This window comes from Mastigoproctus giganteus, chromosome 4 (assembly GCF_048544385.1).
Source record: "Mastigoproctus giganteus isolate SK-2022 chromosome 4, ASM4854438v1, whole genome shotgun sequence".
In the NCBI taxonomy this organism is placed as follows: Eukaryota; Metazoa; Arthropoda; class Arachnida; order Uropygi; family Thelyphonidae; genus Mastigoproctus; species Mastigoproctus giganteus.
In genome coordinates, this window is record NC_143578.1 from 125,896,816 (window position 1) to 125,918,059 (window position 21,244).

The following is a 21,244-nucleotide window of genomic DNA, read 5'->3' on the forward strand; positions in this document are numbered from 1 at the left end:
AAATTCTCCAGTACAGGTACTGCATTCAATAGGAAGAGACAGCTATTTAAAAGGTAGAAGAAATTGCTGCAAAACCTACAGCTTCATCTGTTTTGGAGCTGTCAGTATAAACATGTAATTTCTCTGGGTTTTCTAAGTTGTGGACTTCATGTATCTGCTGAAAGTTGTTCGGAAAGGAGCCTTTACCCCTAGGAAAGAAATTATCACTAAGAAGTGAGAAATGAATTCGGGGAAGTTCAGGAGGAGCAACATCTTCGAGAATATTCTGGAAGTTAACGTTTCAACTGATTGTGAGCTCTTACAATCGAAGACCCGCATTAGGTTCATGGAGGTATAACATTACGTATTGAGGATCAAACAGGTATTCCCAACTGGGAATAAGATGGAATACTTCTTATACTAATTTTTGTAGCATAGTTACACAGTAAGCATTTTCGTCTGAAGTGTAGTGGGGATTCATTTGCCTCAATATACAGGTTATAGACCGGAGATGTCCTGAAGATTCCTATGGCTATCCTTAGGGCACTATGCTGAATAGTATTCAGACGCAACAAGGAACTGTTCCTTGCAGAGTTATAGACAGGTGATCCATAATCAACGTGGGACCAAATTAAAGTTCTACAGGGGTGTGAGAGGGAATGTCTATTAGCACACCAGAAGTAGGCGGAGACAGCTCTTAAGATGTTTAATTTTTTAAAAATTTTTTCAAATTTATTTCATTAGATATTTTCAAAATATCTGTTTGGGGGGGGAGCAATTATCAAATGATTCAGTTCAACAGAACAGTAAAAAAAGGTGGGGGTGGCTCTAATTTCTGCGGAATCCATATGGCAATTTCAATTCAGATAAGAATCCATATGGCAATTTCAACTCAGATAAGAAGTACAGTTATACAATAAAAAGCAAATATTTAACTGCATCAATAAATTATAAATTTAGATTACAAAATTTATCCATATTTTGGTTTAGATCCATTTCATATCTTGCTACATTTGATATCTTTTATATCTTCGAAATGTTAGATAAGGGTATCAGCAAAGGCACCAAAACATCAGTTTATATAAATAATAAATACATCTTTTAAGTGCTTCCTAAATGTTTTCATTAATGATATGTTCCCGGAATAAATATTAATTTTCATAAACATGGAGCAAATGTTTCTACCGTTTCTAATTTAGAAATCTGACTCTCATATTTTAACCTTTACTACAATTAACATCAATATAGCTAAATAAATCAGTGCCGAATAAATAAACAATGAGGAATATTTTCATAAATGGTAACTTCACATTTAAAAAAATGGTATATCTGTTATTATATCCACAAAATAAATAAATAAAATAATAATTTTAAAAAAATTGTTACCTCTTTCCTCCTGAGTAGGTCTGTTAGTAGAGGTATCACTAGATGGAGTTTCCTGAGATGCCTGAGATTCTGGAGGAGCAACCTGGGGAATGCCCTGTAAAAATTTACGGTACTAGTAATGTAACAAACTCAAAGTTCAAGAACACTAGAGAAAAGAAAAATGCTCTAAATTAACACTACTGATTGATTTGGTAGTTGTTGGCGCATCGGCATCTGTGGCCATATTGCACCTCCCAAGGTTTTTGCAGTACTTTGATCCAAGCCCGAGGCGGGAATCGAACCCGCGACCTTTGGGTTGCCGGGCAGGTACTTTATAACACTACTGAAGTAATTTGCAATGCACAACTGATAAACTTCAGTGAAAGCTACTCAAATGTCATGTTTGTTTCTTAGTGGACAAGCCTTTTTTTCTAAAATAATTATCCTTCTTACAAGTAAAATAAAATGTGATAGCATATATCAGAAATAAGAGTTAATTGGAGGGGGGGGGGGGGGGGAATCTAATTTTCACATTAACTACAAATTTGGACTAAGCTAATCATGAAACACACATCATCATCTTCCAGTCACATAGTCCCTGAGTAGCTGTTGTGGCCACCAACAGCATCAATTATGTGCTATATGAGTGGCACTGCAAAACGTCACACCCAAAAGTTCACTGATCCTATCCTTCCATCTAGTTGCAGGTCCTCCTTTAACAGCAGTGTTAATCTTCCCATAACATACCATAAATGAACTGACATTATATTAGAATTTCACAAATGGCTGTGAGAAACTACAAGTTCTAAATCTCGGAAACCTTTTATATAGAATAGTGGTGCCCCACGGGGAAGTGTTACCATCCCCTCCATGTATTTTAAGAATCTTTGGAAATGCTGCTGAACATACAGAAATACATAAAGATTTATAATAGAATTTAGTTTAAAATTCCAGCACACCTTCACAGAGACAGATAAGCATGCCCCAGTTAGATGTTTTGATATCTAAATAGGAATGGAAGAAGTATCCCTATTTAGATGATATTTTATATTGAAAGGGGACACGACTAAAAAAAGCTCTAAACCACTTTTTCAGTGCATTCATCAATTGCAGGCTGGGTGGTCCCATTTCACCCATCCATTCACTCCAAATGCCTGTCTAGCTTAGCCTTAAATTTATTTATGCTATCAACTTTCACAATAGATGGAAGTCTGTTCCAGGAATCGACTACTCACTGGCTAAAGGCAAATTTCTGCACCTCTATTCTATAATTGTGTTTCCTCAATATGAATTGATAATTTTAAAAAAAATTTGTAAAAATTTTGCCTCTTCAAGTTTGTAAACTGAGCAAGAGGAAGAATCCCATCAGCATTGAGCTTGATCAACCCACTTCAATCAGATCACCTCTGATTAAGGTGGGTTGGTAGTTTTTCTTGGTAAGAGCACCCCTCCTCACCAATCTTGTTGCCCTTCTTTGTACTAGTTCCAGCAACTCTACATTCTTCCTAAAATGAGGCCTCCAAACCTGTACACAGTACTCAAGGTGTGGCCTGACCATTACCTTGTACAACAGGATAATCACCTCCTTGTCGCTAACAGCAAAATTCCTATATATTATTGACAAGACTCCATGACCTGCTCTGGCAGCACGTCTGCACTGCTCAGCAAACTTCATATCTGACTGCACCATTACCCCCAGGTCTTTTCCATTATTCACTTCCATGAGTGTAGTACCACACAGTTGGTATGTTTCTCTTGGGTTACTGATAATCAGTGCTTTTTTTGTAAAAAAAAAAAGGGTGCCGGTACTCATTCTTTGCTATCAGGAAAAATTGAAAATTACAAGGATATGAAAAGTACTCTACAAATTTTTTTTCTCTGATATTGTTACTTTGGTAGTAATGTTTTTGGAATAAGAACAACAAATTTAGTATATTAACACAGTTTATTTTTAAGTATATAAAAAAATAAGTAAAATGTGAGTAAAATAAGTAAATAAATCGGTCAACTACTGAGTGCTGGGCACTCAGGATGAAGGGTCCGTAGTCACGAATGGTTGTTAGTGTAGTATCTCAAATAGAGAGCTTTATGGTAACTGAAAAAAAGTTTCTAGTACCCTGGCTTGGCCTAAAACTGAGAACTAAAGAAAACGTCTATTTGAGTCATTCCAGTTGTTGTGAATGATAAGGGTGGGAGAAGCGACTTGCAGGTGCGGGCCATGCAAGACTCCACAGGAGCCTCCCCACCACCGCCGCCTCAACACTGGCTCTTTGAGTAGCTCCTTTCCAGGACAACTCCAGCTTTGAAAATTGTTAAAAACTACTTCTTGTCGCAAAATTTATAATTGACCTTTGTAGAATTATTAACTAACTATTTAGCAACCTTTTTCTTACCAAAAGGAGAGTTACTTAGTACAAAGAAGCGTGCTATCGAAGTGCAATAAAAATTGGTTTTCTAATTTTAACACAAAAAGGAAATGATAGATTTCATTTGGAATAGTTTTCCCTTGATAAGCATCAAATAACGCACAGCTAATGTGATTTTTAGATTTTTAGTTCTTTAGCGAAGGAAATAGAGGGGGGGGGACATGAAAATTACTCACATTTTCCTGTCTGGCGCCACCATTTTTAATTTTAAAAATAATTTAAAATTATATTTTAAACCTACTCATTGAGCTCTTTCCAATGGTGTATAATAAGCTATAGGTTGTTGAAAACATTTTGCCTCCCCCCACATTTTACCCCACCCCCATTTCTCAGACAAATTTTTGTCAACAACAATCAATATGGTGTTATGTTGGCCCACATTATGTGCAAACCCATGCAAAATTTTAAGGTTGAGTGGTTCCAGAGATACAATGCTGTGACAGACGGATGGACAGACAGACAACCGAGTAACGTTATAAGGGTCCTTCGTTAGACTACGGACCCTAAAAATAATAAGCAAAAATAATTTCATAATAAAGTTTTTGTAGAATATTCCAAATTTTTAATAAGTTCTCATCCAACACCTTAGGTCGAGTTCTTTTCTTCCTCTGTGTATCTCTTGCTGAATGATGTTTCCGAAGCAGCCACGAATCGACATACTTTGCTGGATCGAAGCGGGTCAGCAGTGAGCCTACAATTTTAAGAAACAGTAGTGAAGAAACTGTTTTTGTCATCAACGAAGCTCTGGTTGGGCTGGCGATCAGATTCATTTGTCATTTGTTAAAATCCTTATTCACATTCACTCGATGAAATTGGTATCGTAACTCAGAGCATCCATCAAATGCTTCAATTAGGTATTCCCGAAATCCACGAATTGTATCTCTTTTGTTTAACTGTAACCTAATTGACAATTTCCTAATTTCATTTTCATCAAATTTTTTTCAGCCTGGACTGTACTTGTTAACAGGAGAGATTGCTTCTACAGGGATGGGATACACTTAAATAGAAAGGGTGCAAGAATATTTGCTGATGCTATCGAGGCAGTGTTAGTTGGGTCGGAAAACTGCTAGCTTGGGGGAGACAAAGACCAATAGATTGACAGTAGCCACTGGCAGAGGTGAAAGAGATTCTTGCACTGCTTCTATTAGAATGAGCAGAAGCCTGAAAAACAAGATGCATGGTATTTCAGAGACTGCTGGGAGCCATTGCGGTACAAGTAAACACATGGGTTGTGTTAGGGTAGCTAAGAATAGAAACAGGTGCAGGTATACTTGCGTGTACACCAATGCTAGGAGTTTAGTAAATAAATTTGATGAATTTGAGGTATTGCTCAAAACATCGAAGGCAGATATTGTTGGGATATCAGAGACGTGGTGTCACACACACAGATATAAGGGATGCGGAACTGCAATTTGGGGAGTACAACGTCTACAGAAAGGATAGACAGGATAGGAAGGGGGGAGGTGTTATGCTATTAGTTAAGAAACACATAAAAACCAAGGAAGTGAAGCCAGTCGACATCGCTGGACAGTGCAGTGTGGAGTCAGTTTGGTGTGACATAAACATTGGGAGATCAAAATTGAGAGTAGGAGTGTGCTATAGGCCTAATGACTCTGATGAGTATAATAAGGAACTGTACAGGGAAATAGAGTGGGCCAGTAAATCAGAGTGTCTTATAATGGGAGATTTTAATTTCCCAGATATTGACTGGAATTTGGGGGCTGGATACTCTCACACTAGCAGGGCTTTTGTGGATTTATTGGATGATTGTTTTCTACATCAGCATGTTCGGGAAGCAACTAGAGGGTGTAATACTCTTGATTTGATTATCAGCAGTGATTCTTCATGCATTAAGAATCTGCAGATAAATGAACCACTAGGTGGCAGTGATCACAGTGTGCTGAAGTGGGATTTACTCAAAGAGGTAACTACCATTAGGGGTAAAGGGAAGGGTTATTGCTTCCGTAAAGGCGACTACGATGGACTGAGACAGTATTTAAATTCTATACAGTGGGACCAACTGATGATGTTACCAACAGCAAATTCAAAATGGGAAGCATTCAAAGAACTTATCTTGGAAGCTACTAGGCTTTACATACCAACTAAGAAATATTGTTCAAGGTTTAGGCCAAAATGGATGTCAGATGAACTAATGAGGCATATGGCAGAGAAGAAAAATGCATGGGATACTTACAAATTAACATATGACACAGAAGCCTATGATAGATACAAGTTGATATGCAACCAAGTTACAAAGGAGGTTAGGCAGGCGAAGGCAGATTACGAGAAATCCTTGGCAAGGGATGCAAAGAAAAACAGCAAAGAGTTCTTTACTTATGTAAACTCTAGAAGGAAAGGGATGAATCAGATTGGTCCACTTGATATTAATGGGTCAAGTGTTGATGATCCTGCTCAGGTAGCTAACAAACTAAATGAATATTTTGCATCGACATTCACACATGAGGAGTTATTCAGCGAGGGGAATGCCAGAGGTGTATTCAACTCTAGCAGTAAGCTACAGAATCTTGAAATAACTGGGAGTAAAGTGGAGGAGAAACTGTTGAAGATAAACACAAGTAAGGCACCCGGGGTGGATGGGATCTATCCAGTTATATTAAAGGAGGCAGCAAAGGAAGTAAGCAAACCCTTAGCCATAATTATGAGAGCTTCCTTGGACTCAGGGGAGGTACCCATAGACTGGAAATGTGCAAATGTGACCCCAATTCACAAAGGAGGATCAAAGGCTGACACAAGTAATTATAGACCTGTGAGCTTAACTTCTGTTCCAGGAAAATTAATGGAGGCACTGGTTAAAGAAGCACTGCAGGATCATTTAGACAAGACTTCAGTTATAGCTCAGACACAGCATGGTTTTGTTAAGGGGAAGTCTTGCCTGACCAACTTGATTAGATACTATGATGCAGTCACAAAAGAACTGGATGCAGGGAATAACTTTGATATTATATACTTGGATCTTAGAAAGGCTTTTGATACTGTTGCACATGGAAGACTGCTACACAAATTGGAGCAGTGTGACGTTGGAGGCAAATTGCTGCTATGGATAAAGGGGTGGTTTAGGGGGAGAAGACAGAGTGGTAATCAATGGACACTGCTCATCGTGGACTGATGTTATTAGTGGAGTCCCTCAGGGCTCAGTGTTGGGTCCATTATTGTTTTCTGTATTTATAAATGATATTGATGATGGTATATCGGGATTAATGTCCAAGTTTGCAGATGATACAAAGGTTGCCAGGGTTGTCAAGGACACTACTGACACTATGCTGCTGCAACAGGATCTGGAAAGGTTGAGCAGATGGGCTGAGAGGTGGCAAATGAAGTTTAACATTGACAAATGTAAAGTACTACACATGGGAAACAGCAACCCCAGAGCAATGTATCAACTCTGTGGTACAACACTGACAGTGACAGTGGTAGAGAATGAAAGGGACTTGGGGGTGGTTGTGCAGGCAGATATGAAGTTCTCTGAGCAGTGCAGACGGGCTGCAAGAGTAGCTCATGGAGTATTGTCAATGATATACAGGAATTTTTCCAGCAGGGATAAGGAGGTGATTATTCCATTGTATAAGGCGATGGTCAGGCCACACCTAGAGTACTGTATACAGGTCTGGAGGCCTCATTTCAAGAAGGATGTAGAGCTGCTGGAACGAGTACAGAGAAGGGCAACAAGATTAGTGAATGGAACAAAGGGGTGCTCTTACGAAGAAAGGCTTAAGTTTTGCAAATTACAGTGTCAGAGACTAGGCACCAGCGAGGTGATCTGATAGAGGTGTATAAAGCCTTGAATGGTTTAAGCATGCTCAATGCTGATGGGATTCTTCCTCTAGCTCAGAATAATCACCTGAGAGGGCATAAATTCAAATTGAGGAAAGACAGATGTAGGATAGACGTGCGGAAATTTGCCTTTAGCCAGCGAGTGGTTGGTTGGTGGAACAGACTTCCATCCCTTGTGGTGGAGGTTGATAGCCTAAATAAGTTTAAGGCTCAGCTGGACAGGTATTTTGAACGAACAGAGGGGTGAAGTGGAAGTGGTTTTTTTTTTTTTTTTTTTTTTTGGCTGATGCTGCGTAAGCTTGCTTTCTTGCATCAAATGCCTCTACTAATGCTAATGCTAAATGCCAACAATTTATAGATTAAGATTAATACTTTTGCTGTCCTCGTTTTCCTTCTCTCATCATCAGTATTGTCACTAGTTCTTAAATTTGAATTTTTTCTTTTCTTTTTTTTATTTTGAAACTGTCCAAAATTTTTCAGTGTCATTCGGATATTCAGGTACTGTGACTGTGTAAACAGAGATAGGGAAAATTTACGGAAAAATGAGGATAATGCACGTCCACAAAACAACAGATGATTATTTGTCGGGATAATTTCCACAAAACAACAGATGATTATTTGTCGGGATAAAAGAAGAAAATTACTCTCTCCTAATTCTCGAACGGGGAGCTTAGTTGATTTACAGCAGTGGCCAACCTACAGCCCAATCGGAAATTGAACAGCATTTTAAATTTTGTTAATTATCAAAAAAAATTTTCTCACTAAATGTTCGGTAAATGTAATTGTGTATTGTACTTCATAAAATTTTCGAATATTTTCAATTTTTCTTTTACATGCAACAAGATATGGAAAATGTAACACACTAAAGAAATCTAACTTTGAATTTTTTTTGCATATGGCCCCTGTGCAGGAAACGTTTGGACACCACTGCAGTAGAAGGTGGACCATAGCCCATTGGGAATGCCCCTTGATCTGCTCACTGCTGACCAGCGTGACTTCTTCATATGTGGGACAGGTGGTCAGATAGGTTTTACCAGGTACCACTAAGTTGTAGAATGGTAATTCCTTTAGCTCTCTTATTTTTTTATTTTTTATTTTTTGGTAGTTGTTGGCGCATAGGCTTCTGTGGTCATAATGCACCTCCCAAGGTTTTTGCAGTACTTTCATCCAAGCCTGAGGCGGGAATCGAACCCGCGACCTTTGGGTTGCCAGGCAGGCACTTTGCACCCAGCTAGCCCGGTCGGCTTAGCTCTCTTAATTCGTGCAGCAGCACTAATTGCCTATATTGCCTGAAGGCCAGAAATGCGAATAGTGCGTACTGAGTTATTTCTCTCCTAATCCGTTCGCTATATGAAAATTTTCTTCGCCCAACATAAAGTATTTTAAATGTAACTTCCAAGGGGAATTCAAAATGATTCGCTATAAAAGGACTTTGTTAAACAGAGGTCTGACTGAATAATTTAGAATTATAAAAATGGTTATACAGTTTTATATAGAAAATATCTTAACAATAGACAGTGAAAAATGCAAATTTAGTTAAATAATTTTAAGCTTATTTGAATAGTAGGTAAACGTGGAAAAAATTTACGGAATTTTTTTCAAATTTCGAAGAGCACTGCATCCCAATATCACACGTCACTGTTAATAAAGGTACTGGTACGCCGTACCATTCCAAAAAAAGCACTGCTGATAACCATATGCATTACTTTGCATTTGTCAATTTATCTAGATCCATCAACTTATCTAGATCCTGTTGCAGTAGCATACTGTCTTTACTGTCGTTAACAACCCTGCCAACCTTTGTGTCACCTGCAAACTTGGATATTAAGCCTGATACACCTTCATCAATATCATTGAAGAATACACGAAACAACAATGGGCCCAGCACCAAAACCTGGGGACTCCACTAATAACATTAGTCCAAAGAGCGGTGTCTATTGATTACCACTCTGTCATCTCCCACTCAACCATCCCTTTATCCATTGTAGCAATTTGCACAGCAGTATTCCACGTGCAACAGTATCAAAAGCTTTCCTGAAATCCAAGTACATTATATCAAAATTATTTTTTGCATCCAGTTCTTTTGTGACCACATCATAGTACTCAATCAAATTAGTCAGACAAGATGTCCCTTTAACAAACCCATGCTGTGTCTTAACTATTATTGCAGTCTTGTCAAGATGATCCTGCAATGCTTCTTTTACCATTTATGTTAAGTGGACCAATCTGATTTATCCCTTTCCTTCTAGCATTTACATAAGTAAAGAACTCTTTGCTGTTTATCTTTGCATCCTTTGCCGAAAATTTCCCCGGAACACAAGTTAAACTAACAGGTCTGTAGTTACTTGTGTCACCTTTTGAACCCCCTTTGTGAATTGGTGATACAACTGCACACCTCCAGTCCATTGGGTACCTCCCCGAGTCCAAGGAAGCTCTCATAATTATGGCTAAGGGTTTGCTTACTTTCTTTGCTGCCTCCTTTAATATAACTGGATTGATCCCGTCCACCCCAGGTGCCTTTCTTATGTTTAACTTCAATAATTTCTCCTCCATTTTGCTCTGTTATTACAAAATCACTTAGCTCCCTATTAGCGTTTGATAAACTTCTGGCACTCCCCTACTGAATAACTCCTCGTGTAAATGTAGAGGCAAAATACTCATTCAGTTTATCAGCTACCTGAGCAAGATCATCAATAGTCAACCCATCTATGTTAAGTGATCCAATATGATTTGTCCCTTTCCTTCTAGAGTTTACATAAGTAAAGAACTCTTTGTTGTTTTTCTTTGCATCCTTTGCTAAAGATTTCTCGTAATCTGCCTTCGTCTGCCTAAACTCCTTTGTGACTTGATTACAGACTATTTTATACATGCCATAGGCTTCTGTGTAACCTGATACTTTATATGCATCCCATACATTTTTCTTCTCTGCCACAAGCCTCATTAATTCATCTGACATCCATTTAGGCCTAAACCTCGAGCAGTATTTCTTAGTTGGAATGAAAAGCCTAGTAGTCTCCAAAATTAATCCCTGAAGGCTTCCGGGACTTAGAATTCAACATTGGTAACATCATCAGTTGATCCCACTGTACAGAATTTAAAAACTGTCTGAGACCTATGTAGTCACCTTTACTATATCCAGTAGCATACTGTCTTTACTGTCATTAACAATTGCCAACCTTTGTATCATCTGCAAACTTGGACATTAAACTCTATATACCTTCATCAATATCATTGATAAATATACAAAACAACAATGGGCCCAACACCAAACCCTGGGGGAACTCCACTAATAAAATTTGTCCTTCCCTTTAGCCTTGATGGTAGTTACGCCTTCAAGTAATTCCCACCTCAGTACATTTTGATCAATGTCATCCAGTGGTTCTTATATCTGCAAATTCTTAATGCATGAATAATCACTGCTGATAATCAGATCAAAAGTATTACTTCCTCTAGTTGCCTCTCGAACATGTTGATGTTCGTGGTGAGACGAAGTGTCAGAGCATGCAGCAGACTTCAAAATCATCAAACAGAAGTCTAGGTTCAAGACAATGCTGATCATATTTTTCACCAAACAGGACAAATGTATATATATACAGTGGAACTTCTCTATTACAAACTTCTATTTAACAAATTTCTGTATATTACGAATTTTTTCGCAAAACATTGCACCTTGAAACGAAATTACATGTAAAATTAACCTCATATAGCAAAGTGTTAGTCTCTCTATAACGAATTTTTAAAAAAATTAGTAAAAGCATTTTTGAAGGTTTTCAAGCATTTACTGCTAAAGAGCTGCTCAAATATACTGCCTCCTTCCTTCTGAAATTGTGCATTAACATCTGGAATTAAATAATCATCCTTTTAGTGAACACATGTGGCCATTGATGCCCATAGGAGGGTCTTTGTTTCATTTTTGTTACAGTTATTAAACCAAATGGGTTTTCTTAAAAGTGGTTGTAAACTTTACAATAAATAGGGTAGATTTGTAAATTGATGTTGGCTCAGCGGAAAATGAAATTCGCTGCAGTAAACCTTTAGCATGCTGCAGCGGCAATACACAGAATGCTACCATAGTCAGTTTTTAGTAACGCCTATTGAGTGACATTCTCTTCTCACCTCAACTGTACCACATGACCTTCCTTGTCAATCATTTTATGATATGTCCATTCTCATCTAACTGGACTCCCAGTAGATGGTTTTCATGAATATTTTTATTATTTTTTTATTTTATTTTGTTTGTCATCAATCACATAGGCTATATGCTCTTGTATTTTTTTTTTCTAAAAAGTAACATACAGCATACATTAATCATAAATTTTCTTTCGTGTACATACGAATGAAAGAAATTCCAAAGTCGTATATTTCTTCAAAGTGATTGATAGGAAAGGTCACATGATACTGTTGAATTGGCAAGCGAACGTCATTGAGGAGGCGGTACTAACAATTCACTATACGGCCAGCGCAGCGACGTTTGCGGTGCATGTATCGGCAAGAGCTGCAGTAATTGCGGAAAGAATGTCAAAGAGAAAGTGTTTAAGTATTAATGATAAAGCAAAGATTGTTATGATACTGACCAGGTTTTTAAGAAAAAAGATGTTGCATTAAAATATGGCATACCTGCAAGCAGTTTATCTACGATTTTAAAAAAATCGAGAATCAATTTTGAATGCAATTTTAGGAGGAGCAGACAAGAAGCGAATTAAGTTGTGTAAATACAAAGATGTTGATAAAGCTTTCTAAAATGGGTGCAAATGATACGTGAAAAGAATATCCCAATATCGGGCCTAATAATTAAGCAACAAGCTCTGAAATTTGCACAGTCCCTTGGACATACAGAATTTAATGCGAGCACTGTGCCGCTAGATAAATTTAAGAAGCACCACAGAATTGTGGAAAAGATTATTTGTGGAGAAAGTGTTAATGTAAGAGAAGAAGATTGCAACAGTTGGAGGAACAATACCTTAAAGAAGATTTTGGAAGAATATGAGCGTAAGGATGTTTTTAATGCTGACGAAATGGGTTTATTCTTTAAATGTTTACAGAATAGAATACTTGCTTTTAAGGATGATAAATGTTTTGGCGGAAAACAAAGCAAAGAAAGAATCACTGTGCTAGTTGGAGCAAATATGACAGGAAGTGAAAAATTAAGATTTTAGTCATCAGAATATCAAAAAAAAGCAAGATGTTTTAGAGGCACAAAATCTTTGGAAGTTGACTACACCTTTAATAAAAAAGCATGGATGACAAGTGACATTTTTGAAGAATGGATATTAAAACTAGACAAGCATATAACAAAAGAATAAAGGAAAATTGTGTTGGCAACTGACAAATGTCTGGCACATCCTGCCAAACTTAAAAGTGCGAAGTTGTTGTTTTTACCACCAAACGTAACGTCAAAACTCTAGCCAATGGACCAAGGCATTATTAAAAATTTTAAATTTCATTATTGAAAGAGAATAATAATGAAGATTGTCAATGTGTCAATCAATATAATGAAGATTGTCAATACGTCAATCAATTGTATTGGTTGATGTATTGACAATAGAAACTTGGTGGCTACAATTAACCTTAGAGATTGCATCTCTGAACTGGCAAAAGTTTGAACAAACGATGTCACCAAATACACTATTCAAAATTGTTTTTCGAAAGCGGTATTTGCATTGAATACAGAAGTCGAACAACAACTGGATGAACAAGATGAACTGCCCCTTTCACAACTGAAAAACTTTTGGACATTATTAGAATCGTCCGGAAACATCGAAAATGAAATAACGCTGGATAGTTATGTTTATGATGATCAAGATCTGACTACAGCAGAACATCCAAATGAAGATGAAATACTGCTGAACAGTATTAGACGCGACCATGATCACACAGAAATTAACAATGATGGTGAAGATGCATCAAAACAACCCGTAGAAAAGCCAACTCGCAAAGAAATGATTAACGCTTTAAAAACGGTTCATATGGGTCTACAGTTTTGTGAAAATGTTCCTGATAATGTTTTTAATGCTCTGAACAAATGTGAGGTTTTCTTTGAGAATCAGACATTTTTTAATTGTACTGTGCAAATGAAAATTACAGATTTTTTTAAAATTTGTGATACTTACCGGCAATAATTGCGTAAACGTAATTTAAATAAGTGTTTTGAAATAAAATACATTAAAAATAAATGTAGATTCGTTTTCATTTTCTAATTAAATAATTTCTAATAAAAAAGATATTCTCTGTATAACAAATTTTTTTGCTGGATTTATTGAATTCATTATGGGGAATATACACATTATAGGGAATATATAAACACATTTCTCCAAATATCTCCCTTCTCTATTCACAGATGAAGATTTAGGATTTTCTCTTCACGACGACCTTTCTCAATGATTTGCTGAAAAAATATTTCTTAGACAAAAGCAGTAACACAAAATACTCTTCTCATAGTAGCCACGTTGTACACAAGCTAAGGCAACACTGATTGTTCCCTCAACCATCAGTGTTGCCTCAGATTCTTTACAACTAATAGCTAATGTGAGAAGAGTATTTTGTATTAATGCTTTTGAACATTAATCATAAGTTATCTCAGTGAGATTTTCACTATGTAAATCATATTGCAACGAAGTTTCAGTTTTGTGTAGTCCATGCCAAATTATGAACAATATGAGGTAAAAATTTGAGTAATTCTGTTAATGACTGTTAATAAATTTTAATTTATGATAATTCAATAAATGACAAACAACCTTTGCTCATCTGCATGTCATTTATATATACATAACTTCTCAGATATTATTATTTTTTGGATATATATATATATATATACAAAATGTTATTTATTTCAATCAAAATAGCATAAGTTGGAGCTGAATAACCATAACATACAAAGGCTCTAAAACATTTATGTATAGCAAAGTAATACCAAATCCAATTTCAAATAATATATTTACAAAATACCAAATAAAAAGTACCATAATGTCACTGCTGAATAAGGCTTACATCGAAAGGCACATCATCAAAGGGGCTAGCACATCTTGATATATACCATCAATAACAACATAGGCTATCAGTTTCAGCTAGTTACATGCCAGTCTTGCCATAATATTATATACTAAATATAGTAAGTACATTAGCTTTAAGATTTAAGTTTAAATTAGTTTAGTAATATAATGGAGCCAAATATGAAACACGTTATATCCAAAAGTAAAAACAACGGCAGACTGGCAAAATATAACTGCTAGCCCTACAGATAACCAGAGACTTAAAATTTGAAATTGGATTTGGTATTACTTCGCTATATATAGAGACTGTTAGGGTCCTTTGTATGTTATGGTTATTCAGCTCCAACTTATTCTATTTTGATTAAAATAAATAACATTTTGTATTTTCGCAGGCTTATGTAATCATACCCGTCCTTTGCCACGTGGAGGCATGCCAGGTTGCACACATCTCATACTGGGTCCCCCAGAGTGTCTCTGGGAGGGCCCTGTGAAGGAAAGAAGAGGGAATAGTCAGATGTGTGTAGGGTGGAGAGGGTGAAAGTAATAGTAAAGATGGAGGCTTATGTATGATGGTTCAATCATTTATGATGGCATTAATTTGTCCTGACTTGTACTTTTATCAGTGCTTTTAAAAAATTCGAAATATGCGATAATATCTTATTTACATTTATAATATCGTATTTATATTTACATTTATATATATATAAAATATGTTGTATAATATTGAAGACATAAGTATTAGTTAAAATTTATTAACTTTTTTTTTCTATATTACTCATATATATATAAGTCACAAGTAAGTCACAGAATACAGACATTGTAGGGGCACCAGACATGTCACTCAAGTATAAGGGATTCATTCCCCCCCCCCATTTATTGAGTAAAGCCAAATTTTTGTGCCTAGTTAAGCTGTTCACCTTTTAAATCTGGCCAATCTGCCCAGGTTCACTATACATTGTGCTCCCCCATACTCAAATTCTGCAGGTATAAGGGATGCAGAATTTGAGTAAGGGGAGCACAATTTATAGGGAAAAGAGAAAAATGTCAAATGTGTTGTGAACCCTAGGGTTTCCCCCATTCGCCACTTAAGTGTACCGGTCATGAGGCGTTTGCAGTGTCTAGTCGTGTGTAGGGTGTGTAAGAGTTGTGATGTGTTCTGTTTGTGTGTTGTATGACCGGCATCTGGCATCTTAGTAGGCATGGAGCATCCAACACCTGGTCAGGTGTTCCCTGCCACCCATCCTTTGCCACGTGGAGGCATGCCAGGTTGCACACATCTCGTACTGGGTCCCCCAGAGACTGTCCCTAAGAGGGCCCTGTGAAGGAAAGAAGAGGGAATAGTGGGATGGGTGTAGGGTGGGTAGGGTGAAGATAAATTGAATAAATTGATAAATTTATTCAATTTATAAGCATATAAATTAAAAGCAAACGACGAAACCTTCCATGACAAGCACATAACAAGGATTAGCGAGAAACATCCACACTCGCGATTTTGTCACTCCTCTCCCCCCCCACCCACCCACCCACTGAGCGCTGTTTTGACCGGGAAAGATAATGTTAGCCACGCTCATGTTTTTTTATGGCGGAAAACGTTCATGGCGCTTTAAAATTCACATTTTTTTAGGTTTCATTTTATATTAAATCAGCAACCGCGAAACCGTGAAAACAGATACCGCGAATAGCGAGGGTTTACTGTACATGATTTGTCTTCATTTCCAAGTTGTGCCTAGAGTTTCCTTTAATTAGTACAGGTGACCCCTGCTTAACGCTGATAATTCGTTCCGGAAAAACAGAGCGTTAAGTGAATCCTCACTAAGCGAGCGCCTCATTCCCATAAGGTAACATATGTATTTGTGAGTTGCGGTCGGTGCCATAGGATATTTCCTAATCAATAATAAACGGTAGTTAAAACATCCACAAATGTCGGTCAAAATATTTAATATTCAAATATTTGAACATATAAAATATTCTGCATTACATAAGTATATAATTATGTGGTAACTACTTACATATCAAAATTAAACTTAAAATTCCAATTAAAATCATGAATTTAATTATGAAAAATGTGTCGATTTTGGGTTGTACTTTGGCCCTCTTCCTGGTAAACTAAAAGGGGTTTTAATTTTAAATCCCCTGCAGCGTTACCACCCAACAATAAAGTCAACCGATCTTTCGCCGCTTTGAAATGTGGCATGTTTATTTCTTCTTTCAATATCAAACTTCTTTTAGGCATTCGTTTCCAAAAAATTCCTGCTTCATCTATGTTAAAAACTTGTTGAGAAGTATAACACATAATACCCCTCTTCAATAATTTTAACAAGTTCTTTTTTGAAAGTTTCGGCTCCTTGTTCTGCACTTGAGGCTTCTCCCTGGATTTTAAATCTATTCAACTAAAATCCTTACTAGTTTTAAATGGTTCCACTTTTTTTTTTTTTTTTAGGTGAGTTTTCTTCAAATCATCATCATATGGGCTAATCTCTCTCTCTCTCTCTCTCTCTCTCTCTCTCTTTCTCTCTTTTTTTTTTATAATAACTTAACTGAACTCTCTGAATTCTGCATTGGATATTATCTTCAATAAAATTAGTTAAAGTCTCTCCACTTCCGTATATGTTATCGACCGGAATCGCTTCACTTCAAAATGTTCTAATTTAATTTTCAAATTCAGTCTTTTTCTTACATTTGTAGTCTTCATACTGCGTTCAGACGTTGCTTTTTCATTCTTATCTGCCATTATTAACTCTTCGAAAATGTAACTGCATTGGTTGTATTAATTATGATATTGTGCATAACATTAGACATCGTCCATTATGCACGATGTCTAAGGCTGTACTGAGTGATGAGTAGACTTCAGATAAATGTATATAATGTAAATATTACAAGCAATATACTTGATCATTTTTTAAAATGTTGTCTCGGAACTACATAACAAGTCACTGTACTGCAATTAAATTAGCGTGCGAGAAATTTTCACTGAGCGTGGGAAATGTTTTAATACTGTTTTACTATACATTTTCAAACTATCGACTCCATCAAATGAAACAATTTTGTTAAATATGCCAAAAATGCAATCTGTAAAAGAGCGTTATAGTGATTTGTGACAGCGTTAGGGTCAGATACGGGTTATAATATAAGAACAGCATTATAGCAAATCAGCGTAAAGCAAACAGTGTTATAACGAGGGCCTGCTGTATTGCCAAATCATCAGCATATGCAATGAATTTAACATTGAGATAGTCCCTGGCCAGCTAGCTGTCAAAAACCATATTCCAAAATGTCAGATACAGTATGGATCCGTGAGGACATCCCCTTGCGACTTTGAGGATTACCTATCTGTATTTTGTTTGTACTATGACCTCTCTGTCCTCAAAGTAGTTGCTTATCATTTTATAGAGGGGTTTGGATACTCTGGCCTCCCGGGATCTTTCCAGTACATTCTACCACCATAAGATGTCAAAGGTCCCTTTGAAATCTACAAAGAGGCCGAGGAGGTATTTGCTTTGTTGTGGATCTTGTGTTAATGACCTCTGCAATTGCGTCCTCTGCACTCCTACCCTTTGTGAATCCATACTGGGTTCAAGTTAACCAGACCTTTATCCTGGTAGCTTTGTTGTATCCTGTTCTTCATAATGTTCTCCAATGCCTTGCCCATGACTGACAAGAAGGGTAATGGGTCGGTATGAGCTTGGTTCTTGCACTGGACTCATCTGGTTTTTGAGAAAGATTTTAAGGTTTGCTTCTTTCCATTTCCTGGAGAGAACCCCTTCCTTTATGCATGTATTACATGCTATCCTGCACCAATAACCTCTTGGTGGATTAACCCAAGATATCTCGTTTTTAGTTTTAAAAGTTATTTGGAACTACACGAAATATCTCAGGATACAATAATACACGAAGCAAACAATAATACCTCCAAATTTAGGACTGAAACGTATTTTCTCAGGCATTTATCTGGCTAATTTTGCATTAGCCAGGTAAATCCCGAGATTTCTCAGGATTTTCTTAAACCTGGTAGCAGACAACTGGCTTTCGTTTTACTTATATTGCACAGCAATGTCAGAACAGTAGCACGCGTTCCTGTGCCGCCAGTAAGCAAAATATAATTTGCCATCCTAAATACAGAATACTGAACCCATGAAAAGAATTCATAAAAACAATATTGAAAAATATTTTGGTGCTCTCTTGAACTGCCACCAATAAGCGATGCTTACCTCGCGCCAGTCCACTTGCGGTGGCCACGTAGACAGAATGTAGTTAGTTCGCAATTATTGCTTGTGGCGGGAGGTTACTGCTTGTGCGTTCCACTTGATTTTTTAAATTTATTTATATAATGAGTAATGAAGAGTTTTTCTGTGCCTTTCTTTTAGCTCAAGTGCTAATTTATTTAAAAAATCTGTATAATTTGCACACTTTTTGGCATACACGAGATAACTCCGGACAGCCCAAATGGGTTAATTACTCCAATGTATTTTCTACGAAAAAATTAATAAAAAACACAAAAAACTACACAATGAGTACTCACATGATACATACTTTTAATCTGTAAAATAAAAGTCGATCCGTTAAGGCACATTTTCCGGAAAAAAATGTTCCGGGAAGGGGTTAGAGCCTCCACCACTATGTTGTCCAGGCCCAGGCATTTGCCAGACCGCATACTGGTTATTGCTTCTTTCAGCTATATGGTAGTAATTTCTGGTTCTTCAGGTTGCACCTTGTATGTGAGATGGGCTGTTCTTAGATTATTTTGTAAGGTATTCTCCCTGGTTGTCATATCCTGTTTGATTATCTCATCTAATATCTTGTCAATTGATTGTGCCCAAGTTGTGGTTTCAGCTTCTCCCAAGAATTTTTATGGTTGAGTGGGTTTTGCCAGGATGGAATTTGCCTGTCACCAGCCTGTGGACAAGCCCCCAAGGATCTGTATTGCCACCTTCTTGAATTAGTTTTCCAGGATTGTTTTTTTCTGGGAGTATATTTTCATACGGTAATTCTTCATACGAGTCTTGTATCTTCTGTATAGTGCTTCGATATCTTTTCTGGGTATATTGTTTCTTTTTGCCGTTTGGAACTCTCTTCTGGAGGATCTGACTTGCATTCTTATTCTGGTAAGGTTTGCTGTCCACCACCACCACCACCACCACGGGATGTGATTTTTCTTTTCCTTGTGGTTGCATCACTTGCTTCAGTGATTACTTCCTGTATGGTTTGTACTTGTTTTTCTTCAAAACAAGAAAAACATTTCTTGTTTTTCTTTGATTTCGAATTTGTGAGGAGGCTGTCTGTAAGGGATTCTTTCAGGGTTTGTTCAATATGTGCCAATTTGCAGGCTTGACATCATACCTCACTGTTTCTATCTCTTGAGAGTGGCTTCTCTAGAGGGACTGGGGGAATATATTTTATTGTATTGTATTGTGATCACTGGTTGTATAATAACTGTTGATTTGCCAGTCTTTTGTGTTTCTTGCTGTTCCTTGAGTTCAGAGGGTTATATCTATGTAAGATTGACCTATTATGGTACAATAAGTGGGAATGGAGCATGGTTTATTTAGGACTGTTAAATTATTTGCCAGGATCAGGTCCTCCCGGAGATGGCCCTTTTCATCTGTGTGTCGACTGTTCCACAGGATAGAGATGATGCCAATGATAGGAATTAATGCTAATCACGACATGTGATTAGCATCAATTCCTATCATGACATCTTGGCCTTGGAGCATTTCCAGGGCTTTGTCTAGGTAAGCAAAGATAAGGCTCAATGGGTTGGTTGTGTTTGTTGCACTAGAAGTATGTATAGATGACCTGCAGCTGCCGAAAAGGACCCTCCAGCAATGCACAGACCGTATGAATGTTGCAAAGGCCTGCCACCCTGGTTACTACTATGTCTGGGTCTGTGACCACTATGGAGGCCACTACATTGCCCCCTTGGAATTGTGTAATTGGCTCAGCTTGTACAAGTTTAGCACTTGAAGGGATACCTTTTACTATATCCTTAAAAGTAGGGTTCCTGAATCTGGATATGTTCATTTGGGCTAGTTTTGAGACTTGATTCATGATTTTTCAGGGATCTTTATGTGTTGATTTGCATTATTTTGATAAATTCTCTGTTCACCTGGTTGTTGTTAGTTGTATTATTCATACCTGATCTTATTCTTCAATTGATCAACTATTCTTAGGTATTCCTGACATTTAGGGCTTCTATAAGAATGATGGTGCTCCCCTTTTCTCATTTTACAATTGGGGCAATCTGCAAATATGTGGTCTGTGCCAGCACAGTGGCCAAAGGTGCTTACATATTGCTTACAGGTCTTGGCAGTGTGGTTGTAGCCAAGGCACTTGTAGCATCTTGACACAACCAAAAAATCCTTAATGCCATGAGCTGTCCAGCCAACGTAAGCTCTGTTATTTTGATATTGGAAGGCACTCCTGATGCCTCCAGACAACTCTAGGATCCAATGTGATGAGTAAAGGAATTTTTAGCTTTAGACTTAAAGAAAAACCTTACCTTAATGAGGTTGTTTACTTCCTCCAGTGTGTGGTCTCTGAGGTTCTTGAGATAGAGATTCTCAAATAGTTCCTTCTTTGTCACTTCATTAGGTATGAAGTGTTCCATTTCAGTCCAGTGACTGTCGACATGTGAGACAATTTCTTTTTTTGGTCACCCTGACCCCTTCCATCAATATGAGATATTGATGGAAGGGA

The 21,244-nt window shown here is 37.2% G+C and overlaps 1 protein-coding gene across 1 annotated transcript in view; it reads right to left on the reverse strand.

The window, feature by feature from the left end:
• The window catches only part of LOC150087047 (lysine-specific demethylase RAD23A-like), a 186,011-nt gene that overhangs the window by 41,929 nt on the left and 122,838 nt on the right, over positions 1–21,244 (reverse strand). The window contains exon 6 of the mRNA XM_090372915.1: positions 1,366–1,459. Coding sequence (XP_090229041.1) covers positions 1,366–1,459 — 94 coding nt within the window. The remainder of the gene's footprint in view (positions 1–1,365; positions 1,460–21,244) is intronic.